A 15224-nucleotide genomic window follows, 5' to 3' on the forward strand; every position below is an offset into this window, starting at 1 on the left:
TATAGAGAGACCTGGGTTCCATTCCCGGGTGGGCCAGATAATGCTGAGGAAGCAGTGCTCAAAGTCCCAAGTAAGAGACCATCAAAGCCATGCTGTGATAACTTAAAGTGGGACCCATAATTACAGGGATCCATATACCAGTCCTGGTATATGGTCCCCAGCCCAGGGCACTAACTGCAGTGATAATGCAATGTGGCAAAGGATATAACACAGGGGAAAATCTCCACTTAGCTGTGAATGAAATGCCCATGGCACCAGATCCCAGCCCTGGGAGGCCAAGAGAAGAGGAAGAAACTAACAGACAGACATACCAGCTTCAACAGCAAACACATTTCCTCGCTCTGTTTTGGGAAGAAGTTCAGTACGTTCCTTGTTGGTGACAGGAAACCTCTGGATCAAGCTCCTAACAGCATGTTTTGTGTTATGGGTCAGACTACAACTCATCATCGCATGCGCCATTTCTGATCCATCTTTTTTCTTGACAGTGAGGTATCTGTTTGCTCCTTTTCTGAAAAAAACAAGACCACCACTTACACTCAGACAGAAAGCAAACGGTTATTTTCATTTTGAAAGCACAAAAACTTTCTCCAGCAAACATTATTAGCAGATGGCAACAAAACACAACAATATTTAGGCGTCCTCAATCAAAAGCTATTAGGTGTATGTCCGACTACAAATATCACATTTTCTCCATTGCCGAGGAATTATACTTTCATCTTAACTCTCTTTTCTGTTGCATTCATATACTTCCATTATGTTAAGGGATTTATTTATAGCTTTTATATGCACTGACACTGTCAAACAATGTCCAATACTGTTTCACCCTCAGGCAAACTACAGTAATGTAACTGGGCCTCAGTTAACCGGCAAAAAAAAAAAATTGCTGGTGGGAAAAAAAATGTTCCCCGAAGCACCACCAGCGGTCCTGAGCCGCAAACTCCCCTCCCTCCCTCAAGTCCTGGAAAATTACAAGTGGCGGCAGTCCCGAGTTGTGAACCCCACCTCCCTCCTGACCCGAAGCACCAGCATGGCAGCATTCTGAGCCGCAAATCCTTCCTCAAGCCCCAAAGCAGCTACGAATCCCCTCTCCTTCCCGCCCGCATCAAAGCACCAGCGCGACAGTGGTCCTTAGCCGCAAAGCCCTCCTCCCTCCCTCAGGCTCCAAAGTGGCAGAAGCAGGTGGCAGTCCTGAGCCACGAACTCCCTTGCTACCTCCCTCCCTCTCTCTTTTTCTTTACCTGAACCGCAGTGGTCAGCAGGAGGCAGCCTCAAAACAGGCTGCTTGCAGCCAGCCTCAGCAGGGCCTTTCCTCTGACGCATTGGAAATGACACATCAGAGGAAAGACCCTGCCAGGGCTGGCCACGAGCAGCCTGTTTTGAGGCTGCCTCCTGATGACCGCTGCATTTCGGGTAAGGAAGAGAGAGAAGGAGGGAGGTAGCGAGGGGATTTGCAGCTCAGGACCGCTGCCTGCTTCTGCTACTTCAGGGCTTGAGGGAGGGAAGGCATTGTGGCTCAGGACCACTGCCACACTGGTGCTTCAGTGCGGGGAATTGAGAGTGTTTTAGACAAGATTTCTAACACACTCTCAATTAACCAGAAAAACAGTTATACGGTATCCACCAATCCCCGTGGGTGCCGGATAACTGAGATTCTACTACATCTAGCATTAATAATCACCAGCCGAAAGCCTGAAACCCAGGAACATTAATAATTATCATCTGATGGGGATAGTCTGAAAAAGAGTAAATAAGAGGCAGTGTGGGCGATGTTATAAAAGAAGGTATTGTTTCAGCCACTCAGGTTGTCCAGAGAGTTTCTTGCTGTATGGCTCTTGCTTGCCAGTTAACTTTAAAAAAAAAAATTTCTAGAAAAGTGAACTTAAACACAAGACAGAACTTATATATTTATTTATTTTACAAATTTATACCCTGCTTAACACTAAGCGGCTTACAATAAAAACAAACATAGCATCTAAAAACTAACAAAAAAAGAATCTGCCACTAAAATCTAATAAAACATCTCAGTTGAAAGATTCTCTTTAGATAGCAGACTCTAACCTACATACATACATAACCTCCAAAAGAGACCCCACCGTGCTCCCCTCCTCTCCCTCAGCCGATGTTCTAGCAAAATTCTTCAACGATAAGGTTTCTTCCTTGAGATGCTCCTTCCCTCCTTCAGTCTCTTACAACTCCCTAGTGCCCACCGAGTCCACTCCCACCCTAATGGTCTCCAACCCTATCCCAGCTGACAGATCCTGGACCACCTTTGAGCGCGTATCTGAATCCCTGGTCCTCAATCTCTGCCTCAAACTGAAATCCTGTAATTGCTCCTTGGACCCATTCCCCTCCTACCTATACGAGAACATTCCCGCTCAGGCTATTTCTTCCATCACCATTCTCATAAACTCCGCCCTTCAGTCGGGCCATTTCTCCCCAGAAATGGGTCATATCGCCTTGACCCCACTACTGAAAAAATCTGACCTTGACCCTTCCATACCATCCAGCTATCACCCAATTGCAAATATCCCTCTCCTAACCAAGATGCTAGAGTCCATCATTTCTTCCCAACCCTCATCATACTTAGAGAGATTCTCTATTCTTTTACCCTATCAATATGGCTTTTGTCCTAACTTCAGCACTGAATCCCTACCGTCTTCCCTGATTTCAAGGGTTCAACAACTTCACTCTCGAAACAAGTTCGCCGTCCTCCTACAATCTGACTTTTCCGCTGCTTTCGACGTTCACCATGATATTCTTGTTTACCAACTCTCTGAGATAGGTATCAACTCCACAGTCCTAGGTTGGTTCTCTAAATTCCTCCGCTCTCGTTCTTAAATTATTAACAAGAATGTCACCTCATCCTCCCCCTGGAAACTGAATTGTGGAGTCCCGCAAGGCTCTCCACTATCCCCTATCCTTTTCAACATCTATATGTCCTCCCTAAAACTCCTCCACCTATCCCCCCTTGAAACAATTTACACTTATGCAGACGACATTCTCGTCCTCCTCGAGACCGATTCGAACCTCACCGACCTGTCTAAGAACATATCCTCTGGTATAATGAACCTACAATCCTGGGCCCACACTGTGCAAATGAAATTGAATGAGTCCAAAACAAGACTTCTTTGGCTCAGTCCAAAACTAGATCACCTACCCACCTCCATCCCACTACCCTCTGGCTCCTCTCTGCAGCTTGAGTTCTCGAGCAAGGTCTTGGACATCATCATTGATTCCACATTGTCCTTCAATGACCACCTCCAATCCTTGGTAAAAAAATGCTTTTTCAGCCTTCACATGCTGAGGAAAGTTAGATCCTGCTTCCATCAAAAACATTTTACCCTCCTTGTCCAATCCATCATCCTCTCTAGATTGGACTATTGCAACTCTATCTACTTAAGCCTAACTAAGAAAAACCTCCACAGACTCCAATGGATTCAGAATGCCGCGGCCAAGCTCATCTTCGCTAAAAGTAAATTTGACCATGTCTCCCCGGTCCTGGCCAAGCTCCACTGGCTTCCGATAATTGTCAGGGTCCACTAAATATGCGCCTGTTTAGCTTTCAAAATCCTATATGGTATCCTCCCTCCCTTTATCCCTCTTTCTTGGAATTCCTCAAACCCTAATACCACCAGATCCTCCCACAAATTAAAACTATCCTTCCCCTCGCTAAAAGGCATTTCCCACATAGGAAAGCTAGGGACCTCCCTCCACTTCAAAATCACTGAGCTTTGGAACAACCTTACCTTTCCTCTTCGGAACTTGAGCTCTCTCCAAGTTTTCCGCAAACATCTGAAAACCTGGCTTTTCTCAAAAAATGTAAGTCTCCCTCCAACTTAGGAATCAAGGAAACTCTTATATCTTGGCTTCCCAAGTCCTCTAAATTTTCTTCACACTTCTACCTCTAACCCTCTGTTGTAGTTCCTTCCTATTTAGAAACATAGAAACATAGAAAAAAGCAGCAGAAAAGGGCTATAGCCCACCAAGTCTGCCCATTCCAAGTATCCCCTCCCCTGAATTTACTCCCTTAAAGATCCCACGCGAGTATCCCATTTTCTCTTAAAATCCGTCACGCTGCTGGCCTTTATCACCTGGAGTGGGAGTCTGTTCCAATGATCCACTACTCTTTCGGTGAAGAAGTACTTCCTGGAGTCGCCATGAAACTTCCCTCCCCTGATTTTCAGCGGATGCCCTCTGGTGGTCGAGGGTCCCATGAGCCAGAAGATATCATCTTCTGACTCGATGTGTCCCGTGATGTACTTATATGTTTCAATCATATCTCCCCGTTCTCTTCTTTCCTCAAGTGAGTACAGCCGCAATTTTTTAAATCTTTCTTCATACGTGAGATCCTTGAGCCCCAAGACCATCCTGGTGGCCGTTCGCTGAACCGACTCGATCCTCAGCACGTCCTTTCGGTAGTGTGGTCTCCAAAACTGAACACAGTACTCCAAGTGAGGCCTCACCATGGCTCTGTACAACGGCATCATAACTTCAGGTCTCCTGCTGACGAAACCTCTGCGAATACACCCCATCATTTGTCTTGCCCTGGAGGAAGCCTTCTCCACTTGATTGGCAACCTTCATGTCCTCACTAATGACCACCCCTAGGTCGCGTTCCGCCGTGGTCCTAACCTAGGTCTCACCATTTAGTACATAAGTTCTATGCGGGTTTCTCTTACCCAGGTGCATTATCTTGCATTTTTTAGCATTGAAGCCTAGCTGCCAAGTAGTTGACCATTGTTCCAGCAACAGTAGGTCGTGTGTCATATTATCAGGTAATAAGCTTTTGCCTACTATGTTGCAAAGTTTGGCGTCGTCGGCGAACAGTGATACCCTTCCTCTAAGTCCTTGCGTCATATCTCTTATGAATAAGTTAAATAGAATCGGGCCCAGGACTGAGCCCTGCGGCACTCCACTGATCACGTCCGATGCTTCGGATGGGGTACCATTCACCACCACCTTCTGAAGTCTACCGCTCAGCCAATCCCCAACCCATGTAGTTAGAGTGTCTCCTAATCCTGTCGATTTCAGCTTGTTCAGTAATCTTCGATGAGGGACGCTCCTATTGTAAACCGCGTCAAGCTCTACGAACGTGGAAATGATGCGGTATACAAACCTAAGGATTAGATTAGATCAGATACTTTTATGTGGTTTGGATTCTACTTGTAACCTGCTGACTAATGTATTTGGGGGCTCTTGTATGTTGTATGGAGTTCTTAGTGAATGGAAGTATGCTTTTTCATACTGTTTGTCTTCTATTTTTGTTTTCTTATTCGAGTTAATTGATATATATGTTATTGTTTTTCTTTAAGTTGCCTTTGATACTTAGGGCTCCTTTTATCAAGCCACGCTAGTGGGGTTAACACACACGGACTTTTCATCATGCGTTAACCTAAACTTTTCATCATGCTGGCCTAAAAACTACCGCCTGCTCAAGAGGAGGCGGTAGCGGCCGGCGGTTTAGCGCGCGGTATTATGCGCGTTAAACCGCTAGCGCGCCTTTGTAAAAAGAGCCCTTAGAGAATGACACAGGGACAGAATTTGACCCTGTCCCCATGGTTAAGCACGGGAGACCATCTCCATGTCATTCTTTAAGAAGAGAGGGAAAAATTAGAGTATGAATGGGCTCAGCCATTGACCCTCAAGCCTTGCATTGAAGAATGCTGATGTAGAATGACTGAGGTTGAGATAGACACTAAAGAATGACACGGGATGGTTCCTTGTGGTTATCTGTGGGGATGGGGACAAATTCTGTCACCGTGTCATTCTCTAAATTTTTCGCTGTTCAACTCTTTACTCCTTTGTTTTGCTTATAATGTACTAGAATTTAACAAAATAAACTAAAAGATGCTTTTTCTGGAATCAGCACATACACACAATGATTATATTACTGAAAACTTCTAGTCGCCCTTACAAGCAAGTTTTTGGTACTTACCAGCAGCAACTTTTTGAAACCCAGGAATTTCATACCCTCTCCCTCCTGGAGAGTTTTTTTCATTTCACACTTAAGAGTACTGTAACGTACTTCTCTCAGTCCTCCCGCGTACCCATCTCTCACTTCTTCAATCTGTTCAAAATTCTGCTGCACGACTTATATTCCGCAAGAGCCGCTATTCTCACAATACCCCGCTCCTCAAGTCACTTCATTGGCTCCCGTCCATTTCTGAATACAGTTCAAACTCCTCTTACTGACTTACAATTGCATTCACTCTGAAGCCCCCCAATATCTCTCTTCATTTACCTCCCCCTTTGCTCCTCCCTGTGAACTCCATTCATCAGGCAAACCCCTCCATGAATTCAAGACAAAGACAAGTTCCTGCTGAACAAGAATGTACGCCGATAGGGCTAGTCTTGGTTAGGGCGCTGGTCTTTGATCGGAGGGCCGCCACGTGAGCGGACTGCTGGGAATGATGGACCACTGGTCTGACCCAGCGGCGGCAATTCTTATGTTCTCTTCCACTGCCAACTCTAGACTCCGTCCTTTTTTTCTTGCCACACCATATGCCTGGAACAGGCTGCCTGAATCAATACATCATGCTCCATCCCTAGCAGTATTCAAATCCAAGCTAAAAGCCCACTTTTTCAAAACTGCTTTCAACTCTTAACTCCCACTCACCGCTGCCTGATACCTATACCCATTGTATCATTTCCTTTACCATAATCTCCCCAACCTTGATATGTCCTGTCTGTCTAATTAGATTGTAAGCTCTTCTGAGCAGAGACTGTCTATTGTATGTTAAATGTACAGCGCTGCATACGCCTTTCAGCGCTATAGAAATGATAAATAGTAGTAGCAGTAATCACTGAGTATAACAATTATTCAAAAAGAAAGAACCATAAAAAAGGCATCTTGCTTTAAGACAAATTTTACATTTTATTATGACTTGCAGAACTACCTATTCTTCATCTTAGTTTGTTTTCTAAGTAGTGTTCCAACCCCCACTTCCCCTGCTCCGTGCAGTTCTCTCGCCTCCTTTCTCTTTCCCTACCCCTGGCCCCTTTCTCCCTCACCCACGTCACCTCTCTCCTTCCAACACAGACTCCCTGACTTTTTCCCCTCCCTTCACATCACCCCAGCCTTCTGTTCTCTCAAAACTCACACCAAAGTCAAAGACTGTGCTGTCACTTTATTCTCAGGCTCCAATTGGAAAGAAAAGAGTGTAAAGAAACTGAATGAGGAAGGAGAGAGGGGAAAAGATATGGTGAGAAGGCACAGAAGATGGAGGAAAAGAGGAGAGGGACAGCAACAAAGACCATAGGGAAATGAGGAGAGTTCAAAGCAGCCATCACATTAATGACAATTGAACTGAATTACCTGCATTCAGAACAGAGTGATGCAAATTTGTTATTTGAGCCTGACCTGAAGAATGTGGTTTTGGTCTTCGAAAGCTAGTCAAAACTGAATTAAGTTAGTGCAATAAAAAAGGTAAATCACCTTATTTTCCATTTTTTGCTTTTATTTTTCAATTTTGAGAAGTAAAGTAACTTCAGGCAATAGAATTTCAAAAGAAGCAGAAGAAACTTTTGAGCCGTCCCCCACTACCACTAAAAAGAAAAATTACTGGCCTTCTTTTATCTCTAATTTTCCAAGGTAAACTATCAACCGACTTTAACATGATGATGATCTTTGGAAAATAGGGACAATCTCAATAATTAAAGACAGTTCCTACACCCCCTCTCCCCCAGCAAAGCTGCTTGAAAATGTTTTTTTAACAGCCCCTCAGGTTGGGAGAGAAAGGTTCAGCATGTGGGGTTCTGATTCTCTTTCCAGGCCTTCCCACCGACAGCATTCCTGTACTATGATCCTTACAGACAATCTAAGCTTAGAAAATGGCCTTTTCAATGTTTTTATGTTGCATTTGGCACGTGACAAACTTTAGAGTGCAAAGGATTGGCTTTTCCCAAGTAATAAGGGATCTTACAAATTCATATCCATTGTTTTATTTACCCAGCAATCTCACAATCTGGTGGAGAACTATAACTTACCCCTTACTTTTGGAGATCAAACCAAGAGACTGGCAGAGTCGATGAATAAAGGCCCTTTCAGTACTGGTCAAAGATGAAGGAAATTCAGTCTCTGAAGAGAAAAGCAAATTACTACATTAACTATCCCACACACTTTACCTTTCGATTATGACTCCTCATTTGTGAATCAATGTTTAAAACAAAAAAATGTTTTTGACCTTAGTAAACATACACAACTGGTGAACGCAATCTATACTGCAGCTTTTCTCAACAGCTCCAAAGCTCTTGTTACTATTAGAGAATGACAAGGGGACAAATTTTTCCCCATCCCCGCAGGAACTCAATTTCCCCGTCCCGTTCGCACAACTTTTGTCGCTCTCCCTGTCCCTGCCCCATTCCTGAAAGCTCAGCCTTAACCGCACACGCCTTGAACACTTACGTTTTAAAGTGTTTGAGGCTTGTGCAGATGAGGACGGAGCTTGCAGGAATGGGGCAGGGACAGGAAAAGAACTCGCCGGAACATGACAAGGAAATGATTTCCCGCGGGGACAGGGAAAAATTTGTCCCCGTGTCATTCTCTAGTTACTATTTCTATATTTGTTAGTACTTTGATCTTTAAATAAAAACTAGTAAACCAGCACAAGGAAGGCTGCTGATTTTTCATCCTACCTCCTCCATAATCCTGAAACCTCCAGTATTCTAGGCTTTTTTTCCCCACTTTTGTATGCTTTGGTTTTTGAGTTGTGTTTTTTTTGTTTTTAATCTGCCATTCCAAGAATTATAAAAGCAAAGATACTTCACATTGGTATAAAACACAACGGAAGAGGTTGGTGGGTTGAAGGGAGGAGGGATAGAGAGAAAAATATTTGATAGGGGTCTTAATGACCCTGCTGAATCACAGTTTGCATCTGTTGTAACAGTTAATAGTACAATTTAGAAATGGCTTGGTTTTGGAAACTTTACTGTGGATAAAGAGAGTATATAAAATCTGTGAAATCTATTAAAAAAAGATACATATACACAATCAAAAACATTAACAAATTATGAAACATCTTGTCAACACCTTTCAACTCCAATTTCTAAAATCCTAAAGCCACTTCATTGGCTTCCCATCCATTTCTGAATACAATTCAGACTCCTCTTACTGACCTACAAATGCATTCACTCAGTGGTCCTTCATCATCTCTCTTCACTTATCTCCCCTATGTGTTCACCCCCCCTTTCGAGCTCCGCTCAGCTGGTCAAGTCCCTCCTATCTGTGCTCTTCTCCTCCTCGTCCAACTCCAGACTCCATCCCTTAAGTCTCACTGCGCTGTATGCCTGGAATAAACTGCCCGAATCCCTACGGCAAGCCCTGTCTCTGGCAGTGGTCAAGTTCAAGTTAAAAGCCCATCTCTTCAAGACTGCTTTCAACTCCTAACTCTTCTCACCTTGGGTTCTGCTTCCCCAACCCTATATGTCACGTCTGTCTTTCCAAGTTAGATTGTAAGCTCTTCTGAGCAGGAACCATCTATTAAATGTCAAATGTACACCCTTCAGTGCTATAGAAATGATTAATAGTAGTAGTTGTAGTAGTAGCTCCAAACAGGGCTTAGCTACTCCTCCTGTAACAGTAACAGTGGCGCCAACAGACCAACTCCGATTCTCTTTCTCCTACTCAGAAAACTGTCTCCTCTCCTCCCATCTTCTATTCAGGACCAAACTTTTACCCCAGTTCACATGATCTGGCATGAAATAATAGTGCCAACATCATGGCAAACGCTCAATAATAATGCCTTGTGCAATCGCACATTATCGCAAAGCATTCTGAGAACAGAAACATTCAAGCTCCCATTGAAATCAACAGCCAGCCTCCCCATTCCTATGTCTTTTTACTAGTGCAGTATTTTGATTTACATTTTTAATTGCGATTAAAGGCGGGACATATTCGGGAGGCACAGGAGGGCCACAAATTTCCTCTCCCTTCCCCCCCCCCCACACACATATATACATTAGGTATCATACTTTTGCTGCTGGGGATGCCAAAGCCCTGCCAATCAAAGGAATCCAAAGCCAAAGTTACTCCCTTCCTCCTTGTACTGCCTCAAGAGCAAAGAAGTCAGTGGGATGCCTCCAGACACCAATATTTGCACTCGCGAAGCATACTCAATTTGTTCAAGAACTGAGAATGCTTAGGGAGTGCCAGCATTGGCACTGCAGGGCCAAAGACTTTGTTACATTTCTTAAGGTACATCAGGTGGGGACAGGTCCAGGAGGGGAGGGACAGATACTGGACCGTGCACAGCACAGGGAGGGGCACAAGATGGGCAGCATGTAATTAAAATTTTTAATCACGATTAACAAGTTAATCGCAATGTAAATGGCAATTAACATGCAGCCCTACTTTTTACCCCTTTCTACTTTACCCATTTCTCAACCCTTTTCTTTCTACTGACCTCTGTCTCGGTTCTTAAAAAGTTTACAAATGTTACAGCATTGCAGCTTTAAGAACATAAGAACAGCCCTACTGTGTCAGACAAATGGTCCACCTAGCCGGTTTCCTGTTTCACAGTGGCCAATCCAGGTCACAAGTACCTAGCAGAAACCCATATAGTAGCAACATTCCATGCTACCCATCCCAGGACAAGCAGTGGCTTCCCCCATGTCTCAATAGCAGACTATGGACTTTTCTTCCAGGAACTTGTCCAAACCTTTTTTAAACCCAGCTATGCTAACTACTGTTATCACATCCTCTGGCAACAAGTTCCAATAACAGCTTTATGGGAAATTGATTTGATATACCACATTTCTGTGGTACAAACCAAAATACCATAGTTTACATTTATTATATATTATATTTATTACATTTCTTTACCTTTAGTGGGTTCACAATCTAAATTTTTTTGTGCCTGGGCTGACATGTTTTACTTATATTCTCTCTACACCCTATTCCAGTGCCAAGACTTAGCCATGGCTTTTCAGCTACTCCTAAGTATTGGGACAGCCTGCTGTCCCAGGAAAATCAAAGCAGGGAGGGTGGGGTACCCAAAGTTCAGATTCATGGAGCTCTCCTTCAATATTACATTGGAAGCTATCAGAAAATGATGAAGGAGATGCACAAAACCACACCTGATGATGGAGTGAATGTCAGTGGCAGCCATCCTGCCACCAATACGGTTGCTTAATATTAGTCTGCCCCTGCTTTCCTCCATCATATCTCACCCATTATCCTTACTCTACCACTGCCTCACTAACTTCCCAGCCTTCCACATCTTTCACACCACCTCTGAACTACCTCCCCCATCTTATACCCCTTTCCCAGTCCAAACCAAAACACCTCCACTCATAACTCTCACACAATATCCACTCTTTGCTAAGCCCGAGTCCCCGCTCACTCTCATCCTAGAACCCCTGCTATATCCTTAAATTCAATCCTTGCAGAATCCCTTATCCCTAGACTCATCTGCCCCCATTCTCCCTATACAATCTAGTCCCAGCTCTTCTCCAATCCCAGTCACTGCTCGGTCCTCTCAATCCCCATATCCTCATTCTCTCTCCTATCTTAATTCCCCATAATCCCTGTCCTCACTAGTTAAAAGATACTTCTGAAATTGGAAAGTTTTGACTGCCTTCCTAAAACTACTATAAATTTAACTGAACAAAAAACTTGCCTTAAGTTTAGCTACCCATTTATTTATCTCAACAGACCCTGTACTACCCATCTTGTCCCCAACTATATACCTGCACTTTGCCCCTTGGCTACATGGTATATTCTATTGAGAAAAGCATTAGCATCATATCCATGTTATTTGAATGTTCTAAAGTGTGCTTATTAATTTAATTTAATTCTTATATACCACTAATAACCGTGAGGTTTCCAAGCGGTTTACAAAAATGAATGCATTAAAAGATACAATAAATAAAAATAAATAAGATGGTACTATGCAGACATTGTATTATATCTGTTATCTGAATGTTCTTCCATGCTGTCTATTATGGTATTGGTATTATTTGCATTGTACTGACATTTATCATATTTCTATTATATGGTTATTCTGTAGTGTTATTAAATGTGTATATTTTTTATACTGTTTTATAGTAGTCATATTATTAGGTTTAAATTTACTGTTTTCTAGTTTGCCTCCTTTACTACCACATAGGAATTCTATGAGCACCAGAGCAGTTACCGCCACTTCTGGCGCTAAAACCCACGCTACGCATTAGTAAAGGAGGGGGTGGATTTGTTTATATTGGTTGTTTTACCATTGTTATGCTGTTAACAGAACTAAGGGCTCCTTTTATCAAGTCGCGCTAGCGGGGTTAACGCGCGCGACGTTTCATCACTCGTTAATCCCCGTGCTGGCCTAAAAACTACCGCCTGCTCAAGGGAGGCGGTAGCGGCTAGCGCGGCCTGTGGTTTAGCGTGTTAAACCGCTAGCGTGGCTTGATAAAAGGAGCCCTAAGTTTTATATTACACTTTACCTACTGTACACCACTTTGTGTGAATCTCTTCATAAAGATAGTTAATAAATCCAAATAAATAAATAAAATATAATAAATAAATCTATCAAGTACTCCAAGCTCTCTCACCCTTTTGATCACTATAGCGAAATCTCTCCAATGCAATATTAACAGCAATTTTCACTTCTTCATCAATCCGGATATCTTTCAGCCCTTTAGCTCGTCCAGAACCAGAGGGGCCTGACTGAGCACTGCTTGGCCTTGGGGACACACTGCTTGGCCGAGACATTTTGCTGAGCAAGGAAGACAAAGGTTAAGATTATAAGGTTAAGAATATAAAAGAAAGGATGTTAATGTGGCTTTTTATGGCATTTGTGACATACAGAATAAAGAACTGAAAGAAAGCAGCCCCAAATACCAATTCTTTCCTGCTATAAGAAAGTTGCCCAAAATTTCAATTCTTTCCTGATGTAAGAACCTTACTGTTGTTGTTAGGTGCCATCGACTCGTGCTCGAGTCCTAGGACTTGATGAATTGCAGATCTAAAAAGAAATTGGTTTTGTGCTAGTCCAGAAATGTCCTCAAGCGTCATCCCCATGGTTGTTTTCAACATGTCCAGCCATCTGATTGTACACCTTCTTCACCTGATTCCTTCAAACTTCCCAAACATGATGTCCTTCTCCAGTAATCTCTCTCTTCTGATGGTATGACCAAAATAAGAGTTGTAACTTCATCATTTGTACTTTGAGTGACATAGTTGGTTTCATCTCTTTCTAGTGGTCCACAGCATGCCTAAAATTCTTCTCCAGCACCAAAGCTCAAATGAGTCAATCTTCTTTCTGTCTTGTTTCCGTAGTGTCCAGTTTTTGCATCTGTAACTGACCACTGAAAAAATGAGTGCATGAACAAGTCTGATTTTTGTTTGATCCTTGCCTTTGAATACTTTGTCGAGAGCCTTCATTGAAGAGCGACCAAGTGCTATTCTGAGGAGTATTTCCTCCCTGTTAGTTGCTTCTTTGTTTACAAAAAAGCCCAGGATATTGAAATCCTTTACAACTAACTTCAAGCTCAAAATCTTCATCATTTTCCATGTTCATGATCTGACTTTCAGCTTTGACTTTTCTCAATAGATACAGCATATCTAATAATGAGTGTTGTATCATCTGCATAGCGCATGTTGTTGGGAAGGGGTAAAACGTGGACCTCGCAGATCTAAAACCGAACGTCATTAAAAACCTGAGGTCTGTGCCACTTGTAGTCTCTGGCTCTGACAGACCTCTATGACAATTTGGCTCTGATGGATCCTAACCTATGCTGAGACTAAAAGTGGCACGGATCTCAAATTTTTAAGGATGTGCAGTTCAGATCTGTGAGGTCCACGAGGTCAGATGCACTGCAGACCTTTGCACACATTTTTTAACCCCCCCCCCCCAAAAAAAAAAAAAAACCTCCCAGCTATTTGCCATCTAGTGTCATATCGCGGGGGCTCTCGGAATCAGCACGGAGGGAGAGATGTGGAGGAAGGGACGATCGGGCTTATTAGCAAAAGCCACGGTGCGGCTCGTCCCTCCTTAGCCATTAGGGAAGGCAGAGCTGGGGGCCTCAGCTGAGCGTGCAGGGAAAGCGGTGGAATAAGCTAAAAGGCGGACTTGTCAATGCAAGGACCTCAGATTTTTAAGGACGTACAGTTTTAGATCCGCGAGGTCCATGTTTTACCCCTTCCCCGGGCTGTTTATATTTCGGCCACCAACTTTGAAACAGACATTTTCTTCTTCCAAATTTGCTTTACTAGGCTAGCCCAAAAAGCTGCCAGCTTGCTTGGTTAATTATTTTAAAATATAATTGCATGTCATCCACAAAAAAAAAACCCCAATAAATCTGCAGCATCACAAGGTCCTCATCAGATGGAAAAAGAGGGAGGGGGTTGCAAGAAATCACGAATATTCCAGAGACAAAAAGCATCCACAGAGGCACACACGTTTGATTGCCCTCACACCCCCATGACCCCCCGCCCCCCTCCTCTCCTGTAGCTGGCATCCCTCCCTCTTTTACTTTCACTTTCACTTACTCTTCCCTCCCCTCTCCACTCGCGATCCAGCATCTCTCCCTCATTCTCAAGTTCCAATTCTCTCCCGCATTCTACCTTCAGCTTATCTTTGAGGTCGCCGGCAGAGGCAACAATTCATACAGCTTGTCTGTGACCAGCTCCGGAACTTTTCTACTCCGGCATCCTGCCCCCCCTCCCCTCTCTGACGCAATTTCCTGTTCCGGCAGAGTGGGGACGCGGCAGCCTGTAGGAAGTTGCGTCAGATAGGGTCGGGCAACGAGCTACGAGGCGATGGTACCGGACAACAACTGATGGGCTTAAAAACGAGTTTGAAAGTAGAGCGCTGGGCGGATTTGAGAGGGAGGCGGTGAGATGCCAGAGTGGGGAGGAGGAGGAAGAAAAGCATCTGTTTTCTCTGACGGCAATCGGAGATGCAGATTATTTCGGCCCCTTCGATATCTCCTTATTGGTGTTGTCGCGAGCTGCCTAGAGAAAGTGCGCAGGACCAGGACCCTTCCTTGGAAATCCCCAAATAGAGAACTCGCAGAGCCACCATTGGCCTGGCGCGTGAAGCTCAGACGCCTTTATTGCACTCAAGTTTACCTACGCATGCATGGATTTGCACATGCACTGTACATTACTGCACTTAACTGCCTTTGAATCTGTGGATAAGAGACCGTTATATGCCCTCTAAACTTTATAGTATAGCTGTTGCAATTTTGGAAAAATATTTTTTCTTTTAACTAAATTGGAATATTTAAGTGGTTTGCATT

At 43.7% G+C, this 15224-nt stretch overlaps 1 protein-coding gene across 5 annotated transcripts in view; it reads right to left on the minus strand.

Annotated features, from left to right (window-relative positions):
• Nucleotides 1–14699, minus strand: part of YTHDC2 (YTH domain containing 2) — a 217440-nt gene extending 202741 nt beyond the window's left edge. Inside the window, exons 1-4 of one of the 5 annotated variants that reach the window (XM_033929088.1) lie at nucleotides 14548–14699; nucleotides 12534–12697; nucleotides 7986–8076; nucleotides 312–508 (exon numbers count right to left, since the gene is read on the minus strand). In XM_033929088.1, coding sequence (XP_033784979.1) covers nucleotides 312–508; nucleotides 7986–8076; nucleotides 12534–12693 — 448 coding nt within the window. In that variant the 5' untranslated portion in view covers nucleotides 12694–12697; nucleotides 14548–14699. Of the gene's footprint in view, nucleotides 1–311; nucleotides 509–7985; nucleotides 8077–12533; nucleotides 12698–14472 lie in introns of all 5 variants that reach the window. The other 4 variants (XM_033929090.1, XM_033929087.1, XM_033929091.1 and 1 more) reach the window with 4 other exon arrangements.
• Between the last annotated feature and the right edge of the window lie 525 nt (nucleotides 14700–15224).

The sequence above is a fragment of the Geotrypetes seraphini genome, chromosome 1 (assembly GCF_902459505.1).
Source record: "Geotrypetes seraphini chromosome 1, aGeoSer1.1, whole genome shotgun sequence".
NCBI classification, from domain to species: domain Eukaryota; kingdom Metazoa; phylum Chordata; class Amphibia; order Gymnophiona; family Dermophiidae; genus Geotrypetes; species Geotrypetes seraphini.